The sequence below is a fragment of the Lolium rigidum genome, chromosome 1 (genome assembly GCF_022539505.1).
Source record: "Lolium rigidum isolate FL_2022 chromosome 1, APGP_CSIRO_Lrig_0.1, whole genome shotgun sequence".
Lineage (NCBI taxonomy): Eukaryota > Viridiplantae > Streptophyta > Magnoliopsida > Poales > Poaceae > Lolium > Lolium rigidum.
This window is the reverse complement of record NC_061508.1, coordinates 45009730-45019440: the sequence shown is the minus strand read 5'-3', so window position 1 is coordinate 45019440 and position 9711 is coordinate 45009730. Positions and strand designations below refer to the sequence as shown.

At 43.9% G+C, this 9711-nt stretch overlaps 1 protein-coding gene across 1 annotated transcript; it reads left to right on the top strand.

Annotated features, from left to right (window-relative positions):
- The first annotated feature begins 3093 nt into the window (after window positions 1-3093).
- On the top strand, window positions 3094-4286 carry LOC124672190 (protein PHOSPHATE-INDUCED 1 homolog). The gene has a single exon (XM_047208466.1). The coding sequence runs from the start codon at window positions 3137-3139 to the stop codon at window positions 4103-4105; it is 969 nt and encodes a 322-aa protein (XP_047064422.1). The 5' UTR covers window positions 3094-3136; the 3' UTR covers window positions 4106-4286.
- The last annotated feature ends 5425 nt before the right edge of the window (window positions 4287-9711 follow it).

Here is a 9711-nt window from a genome sequence, read left to right as displayed (position 1 = left end):
TTTGGGGCCATGGTGGCTAGGCCTTGCGGGCGACAAATGTGGGCAGGAGGATGTGGAGTGTGGGGATATAGGGTTTGGCGTAGGGACGAGTTCTCGTGGTCATATTTAATAAGACCATGAAGGATCGTTATGCCATTGACGGTGGGTCATGAGAGGGCAACATGTGGACACGGCCCGTTAGACCATGCCTAATTTTGTCCGCGGAGACCCATTCAAACACGGGCGGAACAAATGCATCATGTGTTGGAGATGCCCTAAGTGATCAATGTTACTCTATTTTGGTTAAGTGCTCTGCTTGCTTTGTCGATAATGTTTGTCAGTGTGGCTAAGCTAGGAGCAGGTTGGGCACTCATGGTCATGTACATCTGCTAGCTGTCTAGGGGCTCGGTGTATTGCTATTTTTTCTTTTGGAATGTTAGGTGCCTACCCAGTGACAATCATCACAGTATACCACTGTTCTATGGTATAGTAGTACCAGTAGGGTCTTTCTGCACTCCGGCTAGGTAATATTCCCGAAAATAACCAAGGGAAAGAAAATTTAAAATCATTTAACAATAGACGATGATTGAGTGTTGGAAAACAAATGGACAACGATGACTGTTCTCCACACTGTATCCCCAAAGAAATGCATTCTTCCATCTCATTCTCAGGGGAGGATGGACAGGGGCATCCAGCGGCCCGTCCATCATATGATAGGACGACTGGATCACGATTGTCATCCTCTGATCCTCTCACACTTGCACCCATGCATTGCATGTATGTATATCGACATATCCGTCAAGTTCCGGCAACAACCGTTCTGTTCCCCAAGGATAGAAAGCCAGTTTGTGCGCTGATGATGGTTGATGGGAGGCCACCGTCTCTTCTCGGAAGATAACATCGGCACCCGCGTGCTCCTCCAATTATATGTTGCAGACTGGTCCGCGCACCTGGTAGTACTTTGGTTGACTTCTACGTCTCGCGTATTGTAGTTAAGAGATTGGCAAAGCGTTCTAATCCTAGACCATGCTGTGTACATGCTTGCATAGCTCCACTGATTATTGATTTCCAACCTGTTCTGGGTAGAGGCTGTGATGGTGTTTGCTATGTGTAAAATGAATTTGAATTGCAACTTGTCACACCATGAGTGCTTGACACTACAAGGTTTAGTTGCTTCATGTATTTATGGATTATACTATTGGATTATGGTTGTGTTGACTAAATTCTTCCGAGTCAAATTTGGCACCCATCAGATGGGATCCAATCATCAAAGATTGTCCCCACGCCCGACACAAAATGAAAGCAAGATTATCACATGATTCAAAATTCTATGCCAAATGCAGGTTTTAGGACATTGACATGGTCTTTAGAATGAATTAATTTATATGCTATTTTATTTTCGTATATAAAATAATTACATATTACAAAAGGTTTTTGTATGAACCTGGGCTTTGTTTTCCCCAATCGATATGGTTGGCGCCAATATCAATCTTCCTGTGTGACAGTCTACTAATGCAATTGCTCATGGACGTCTGGTCCTCAATGGGACTTTGTAGGTACTTTAATGGTTGTATTTCTTGATGTTATCGATCATTAGCGCGAGCTAAGGTTACAATCTCACTTTGTTTCATGGCTGTTTCAATCCGGGTGGATAAATAATTATCTTGTCCTATATAATATTTTCTTGATAAAATACAAACCAAATTTTAATTCAAAAAATATAAGTCAAATATTTTTATGCTTTATCATCTACAAAATTTAATATCCACAAAATCATATTTATGTTATTATATTTGTATAAAATAAACTTTTATTGGGTGTGTCTATTTTTATTGTGAAGAACATATCAATTTTCTAAAAATGAAACTGAAACCATGGACCTGAGAAAACATGGATTAGTTTATTTCTCCCGCTTGAGTGAGCCCAAAAGGAAAAAAATAATATTTATAGGTGTAGTTGTTTCAGTGATTTATGGATTAGTATTTGATTATGGTTGCCCCCGCAACTCCGGTCAAATTTGGCAGTCAGATGGATCCAGTCACGAGAGATTGCCTCCACATCTCAAACAAAATGAAACCAAGATTACTATAAAATGGAAATAATTCTATCCAAAATATAGGTTATTAATGACTTTGACATGTCCACATCAATCTATACACAATAAGTTTTTTGCACATGAACAAATTTATATACTGTGAAAATTATTTCATTTTTTTGATAAATGAAAAGTATTTCTTGGAAAATGTGATTACAAATTTTACACGATAGTACATATGGTCTCCCTTAATTAAATGGATAAACCGGAAAATATTTGATCCATAGGACCTATATCTTGATTGGAGATAAACCTTTATAAAGAAAAAAGGGAAAATAAATGAGAATACATATTTCGCCATAGCTTGCATATAAAAATGATACATAATTTTAGTAGTACTACATCTGTTTCAAAGCTTAAGTCTTATTTTTTAAGTCAAATTAAATAAAGTTTAACAAAACTTTTAGAAGAATCTATGAATAAATATGATATTTCATAGATATCAAATGAAAATATATTTCATTATCTATTTAATGGTATTGAATTTGTATTTTGCATGTTAATAAATTTTGGTAAAATTTTGAAACATAATTTAAATTTCTAAAAATAATATTAGTCTTAAGTTTTGGAATGGAGGTAATAGAGTAAAACATTTTTGAAACTAAATACAACTGGTGAGTACATTTTAAACAAGTGGCTGCATTGAAGCACACCCGTTGAGCATTAGTATGACTTCCTCCGTTCCATGAAACATGTCGGAGATTTGTCGAAAAATAGATTTATCTAGACACTGAATCATGTCTAGTTGCATCGGAATTTAGATAAAATTTTAATATATTTCATGGGACGGAGTAGTTTGGTTGTAACACCTACTTGGTACGTGGTTCTTTCGGTAACAGGAAACGGCTTGCTTAACATATGTAGAACAGTCTAGCAGTCATATTAAGCACCGGGCTCCCCTATATAAACAGCTCCCCGTTCGCCTTTGCTTCCCACACACTAGCAAACAACACCATTTCTACCTCAAAAAAAAAAAAAAGCAAACAACACCATTTCAACACGCACACCTACGCCCTACGCAAAACCTTCATCCAAAATCTGGAGCTCTCTTGTCTTCCCCAAATGGCCAAGGAAAGCCTTCTCATCCTGCTACTAATGGTGGTTGGCACAAACATGGCAGCCGCGTCAGTTACCACCAGGAAGCTGATGTTCCTGGTCCAGCCCCAGCCCAACCAACTCACGTACCACAACGGCGCCGTGTTGCAAGGCGACATCCCCGTGTCCGTCATCTGGTACGGCCGCTTCACGGCGGCGCAGAAGGCAGTCATCTCGGACTTCCTCGTCTCCCTCTCCGCGGCGCCGCAGTCGTCGTCCTCGGCGCCGTCCGTCTCCCAGTGGTGGAGCAGCATCCACCAGCTGTATCTGTCCAAGGCGGCGGCCGTCGGGACGAGCGGAGGGCACGGCAGCGGCGTCACCAAGATCGCGCGGGTGGTCCTGTCCGGCCAGGTCTCCGACGATGCGTGCTCGCTGGGGAAGAGCCTGAAGCTGTCCCAGCTCCCCGGGCTGGCGGCCAGGGCGAGGCCAGCGAAAGGCGGCATCGCGCTGGTGCTCACGGCGCAGGACGTGGCCGTGGAGGGCTTCTGCATGAGCCGGTGCGGTAGGCACGGGATCGTGGACGCCAAGGCCGGCACTGCCTACGTGTGGGCGGGCAACTCGGCGACGCAGTGCCCCGGGCAGTGCGCGTGGCCGTTCCACCAGCCGGCATACGGGCCTCAGACGCCGCCGCTGGCGGCGCCAAACGGCGACGTGGGGATGGACGGGCTGGTGATCAATGTGGCCAGCATGGTGGCCGGCGCGGTGACCAACCCGTTCGGCGACGGGTTCTACCAGGGCGACCGCGCCGCGCCGCTGGAGGCCGCGACGGCGTGCCCGGGGGTGTACGGCAAGGGCGCGTACCCAGGATACGCCGGTCAGTTGCTGGTTGACACGGCCACCGGGGCGAGCTACAACGCCAACGGTGCGCACGGCCGGAAGTACCTGCTCCCGGCGCTGTTCGATCCAGCCACGTCCGCCTGCTCCACGCTGGTGTAGTAATAGTACGTGCTGGCACACAGTACCACAGTGGTAGCGACGAGTGATCCTAACAGCGAATCTGGATGCTGCTAGTCCTGTAGTGCATATATGTGTAAATAGTTCGCCCATAAGCTCGGCCTACTCAGTATTTTCTAAATTTATCTATGTTAAATAAAACGGTGATAATTAATTTGGATCAGATGTACTCCTACCAAAATTTTGAAACTCACATTAAGTAGGTATATAGATCTATATTGTTGTATTTTGGAAATGCACTTCTCATCTTGGGTGCATATGCTCCTGCCACCCAAAAAATATTTTAAAATAACAAAAAAAAAATCACATGCACACTTGCCAAGTTTCCCAGAATACAGACATTTGTTTGAGCGTATTGTATAGAAAGACAAGGAAATGTCTTGTGGAGAGATTATTTTTAGCATCAAATTTTGTCTTTTTACACATGACCAGAAAATATCAATTTTTCGTGAAACTACTCTGCGAACACATAGAACATCAGGATGCATGTGCGGCATTTTTTGTCGAAATTTTTGGGATTTTGTAATACATTTAAAATTTATTTCAAAAATCCAGAGCATGTTCTCCCGGGTGCAAAAAAAGCCCTGTCCGATTTGAGTTGCGATCTCTTTTATTCCATTTTTGATAGAACAATTGCAATGTTAAATGTAATCACTGGCAAAAAAAACTTATCAAAATGCGTCAAAATCTAATATAATTTTAAATATATCTTTGGTAGCGGTGAAACTGAGCTGGCTTAACAATTTGTGACACAATTTTTTTGAATGTTTCAAAATCAAATGAATCTTCATTAATGACATAGTCCCATGCACAAAGTCTCTTTGGGTGCATGTAAATATGATGTGATTGGTAGCCCACATCACTTTAAAACTGGTCCTAGGGAGAAAAACGAGTGTTATTGGTTGTCCCGTTCATGCCCACCTTGTCCCCAACGTGCATCTAAGCATCCCGCAGCTAGGCCGTTCCACCAGAGGCAGGTCCGGAAAGCAAAATTTTGCATCGAAGTCTACACCCGTTGGGAGACAGTGACTTAACTCCCCTGCCTACTCCTCTCACTCTGGTCACCGCTCCAGTGTCACACTCATTTTTCCTCCTCACGTCCCACCAACCGCCTCTTGCACCATCTTCCTCCTCCAACAGTGCCGGTGAGTAAGATCGACACCCGTTGCACTGCGCCGAGCACCTGCGCCGTGCGGGACTGTGAGGCACGCAACCTACGAAGCTCAATGGAGACCATTTACCCCGGTCAAGGTGTCGGCTAGCTATCAATTGCCCCTTGCCGTTTGCAAGCATCCAACCACACGCACCGAAGAGGGTGGCAAACGGCAGCCATGGCTGCTAGGGGGTCCATCTGTGAGGCTGCAGATGGGCATATTTGATCCCCCGTGATGCATCAATCCTCGTTGTTGGGAGGAGATTAGTGTGAGGGCGCCAAGTGGTAGCTGGGAGAACGCTCATCTGCCGGGGTTTCACCCCGTGATGAGACATGTTGTTCGCTGCTTTGCTCCTTACCAGTTGCCCTCCTTTGTTGCTTGTATGGAATCCATGGCGTCCCTAGCGTGAGCGAAACCTCCTACTCCAGTACCGGCGGCACCTCCACCAGGGGCTCAATCCCAAACCTGAATTGGATGGTTAGGGTTATATGGGGTTTCCTAGACCTGTAATTTCGTTCTATCTCATCGATTAGAGATTCAAATAGTTGATTGAAGCGTACATCTGTTTGATTTCCTATAGATTCCAGTAGGCTGATCACCGACATTGACATGCACGACTGCATGAGTTGGGCCTCTCTGCGCGCACGGCCATGGCGCAATGATCATTGACATTGGCATGCACGAGTGATGCATGTAAAATGCATACATGAACTTTGTCCTTTATCATATTGAATTTCCACTTATTTGCAACATATATGATGATATACCATGTTTTACATTGATTTATGGGGACATACCAATGATCCCCTTTATTTGGGTAACACTGCAAATAGGAAAACTTTGTTTTATGTATTCTTCACTTTCAGAGACCTATACGGAGTCAAATTGAACTGAGATTTTTGGAGCGTCACTTTTCCATCGGGAGATGCACCCTGGGTCCTGGAAGCACACCTGGAGAGACCTGAGGGCCGAAAGAGGCCAGGTGGCGCGCCTAGTAAGTTAGGGCGCGACCTGATACGTCTCGAACGTATCCATAATTTTTGATGCTCCATGCTTGTTTTACACCAATTCATATATGTTTTGCTTACACTTTGATGCACTTTTACATGAATTCCGGCACTAACCTATTAACAAGATGCCACTGTGTCAGTTTTCTGTTTTCAATTATTTTTGTATTTCAGAAAAGTTGTACATGAAATATTCTCGGAATTTGACGAAACAAAAGCCGAAGTCAATATTTTACCGAAACGAAGACGAAGTCCAGAGGGGGGTCGAAGAGGCGCCATAGGGCGGCCTAACCACCCCATGGCACGGCCTGGGCCTGGCCCGCGCCAAGGGAGGTGTGGCCCCCCCCAGGCACCCCACCGACCTAAATCCTTTGCCTATTTATACATCTTCTCGGGAAAACCCTAGATACTCGAGCCTCCATCCACGAAAACTTCCATCGTGGCCGCCATCGCGAAACCCATCTCGGGGGGTTCTGAAGCTCTTCCCGGCACCCTGCCGGAGGCGGGAATTATCACCGGAGGCATCTACATCGCCATGCCCGCATCCGAAGTGGTGCGTGAGTAGCTCATCCCTAGACTATGGGTCCATAGCAGTAGCTAGATGGTTGTCTTCTCCACTTTGTGCTTCATGTATAGATCTTGTGAGCTGCCCTACATGACCAAGATCATCTTTATGTAATCCTACATGTTGTGTTTGCTGGGATCCGATGACTTTTGTATACTATGTTGAGATCGATTATATTCATGTCATATGTTATTTGTGATCTTGCATGCTCTCCGTTGCTAGTGGATACTCTGGCCAAGTAGATACTTATGACTCCAAGATGGGGTATTTATGCTCGATAGTAGGTTCATGCCTCTAGTTTTCTGGGAGAGTGATAATAACTTCTAAGATTGTAGATGTGATGTTGCTACTAGGGAGAAAACAATAATGTTTTATCCGAGGGTAATTCTATTGTTGACTTTACACACATTGCTTAATGCGATAATCTGTTGCTTGCAACTTAATACTGAAAGTGAAAGGGGTTCAGACGATAACCGAAAGGTGGATTGTTAGTCATATACGCAGTTGGATTATGGTCTATGTATTATGTTGTAATGCCCAATCAAATCTCATAGTAATCATCTTGTCATGTATGACCGATATTATGTCAATTGCTCAGCTGTAATTTGTTCACCCAACATGCTATTTATCTTTATGGAGAGACACCTCTAGTGAACTGTGGACACCGGTCCTGTTTCCTTTACATTGATAATTTGATCTACTGCAATCATGTTCTGTTTACTTTCTGCAAACATCTCGTTCCACTCGATACATCTAATCCTTTGTGTTCATCAAACCGGTGAGATTGACAACCTCACTGCAAGTTGGGGCAAAGTACTTTGGTTGTGTTGTGTGCAGGTTCCACGTTGTTGCTGATACCGGTAGTGCACCCTACCACTAGTCAGCCAGCAACACCTTCAGAAGTCACGCCTTTCTCCTACTGGTCAATTAAACCTTGGTTTCCTACTGAGGGAAAACTTGCTGATGTGCTCATCACACCTTCCTCTTGGGGTTTCCCAACCGCTTCCACAACAACGCTCAGCAAGATTGTCTGGCGCCATCACTGGAGCACCATCACACCTCCCTCTTGCAGCCGTCGATCGTCCGATTGCCTTGATTCCTTCACGAACCGACGATTTTGCCATAAAAACGACTATATATATGACCCCGAAGAATTCTCGGGAGGAGAGCGCCGCACAAACAAAGAAACACGAAATGTAGGCTTCTGCAGAGAAGATTGGAGGGGGAAACTCCACCGGGATCACCGCCGGAGGGATCTCCACCTTCTTCAACATCTTCATCTTCATCATCATCATCATCATCATCATCATCATCATCATCATCATCATGACCAAGAGGGAGTAGTCCACCTCTGGGCTACAGGTTTGTGGCAGTAGCTTGATCTATTTCTCTCATGTTCTTCATAGTTCTTAGTGCCATATGAGCTGCCTATCATGATTATGGTCATATATGTAATACCTATGTGGTGGATCCTTATTCTATGATATTGTTTTATGAGATCTGATCATATTATATTGTGATATGTATTGATAGATGCGTATTATGTACATCATTCTTCAGTATTTGTTCTGATCAAACATATGTGCAAGAGCGTGTGTGGGGTGATGTGTGTATTAGATGGAGTAGCATGATTTTAGTGATTGGATAGTGACAATATGTTCAAGATGTATTATGGCTTTGCCTTTCTTTTGCTACCTCACTAGGGATTAAGTGAATGCATGTGCTATGTTCATCACATGACAGAGGTGGTGATCTTGTTTGTTCAAGGTAGCATATTTGACATTCAAACTTCATGTCAAAGTACTTATTGCTATGCTCTGTCAATTCTTGATACAAGATTGATGAAGTTTCTTTCTTTTGGAGTATAAGAGAGATGTCTTGCATCATCTCTATGTTAGGACGTGATGTGTTGGAGATATGCCCAAGAGGCAATAATAAAGTGGTTATTATATATCTTTATGTTTATGATAAATGTTTGCATACCATGCTATAATTCTATTAACCGAAACATTGATACATGTGTGTTATGTAAACAAGGAGTCCCTAGTAAGCCTCTTGTATAACTAGCTTGTTGATTAATAGATGATCATAGTTTCATGATCATGAACATTGGATGTTATTAATGATGTAATGGACAAAACACCCAACTAAGCGTAGCATAAGATAACGTCATTAAGTTCAAGTTGCTATTAGCTTTCCGATACATAGTTACCTAATCCTTGACCATGAGATCATGTAAATCACTTATACCGGAAGGGTACTTTGATTACATCAAACGCCACTGCGTAAATGGGTGGTTATAAAGGTGGGATTAAGTATTCGGAAAGTATGAGTTGAGGCATATGGATCAAGAGTGGGATATTGTCAATCCCGATGACAGATAGATATACTCTGGGCCCTCCCGGTGGAATGTCATCTGATTAGCTTGCAAGCATATGAATCTAAAGGTATAATAGAGGCAACCCCATGGAGTTACCACACAGCTCAATGCATTTCGATCGTTGGATACGGGTCTTACAGCGCATCCCGGCCATCCATTCGCAGTAAGACTACTTCACCCTTGTCAGCAGTAAATAACCATTTTGTTGCGTGCACGTTGTGTTGTACCCGGTCGTCCTTCTCACTCAGCCACATATCCTCTTATTTCCAGCGGTCCCACGTATCAGTCACATGTGCTTTCTTTTTAGGGTGTATTTCTGGGTTGATGAAAACTAGATAGGTCCAAAATACCCCACCCAATCCCCACTCCCGAAGATATCCCCAGGAACAGGACGTGGGGTGGTTTTCCCCAATCCCCGCATCGCCTCTCTCTTCCAATCCCCACTCCTGTTCTCTAACCCTAGCCTCCTCTTGGTCGCCGCC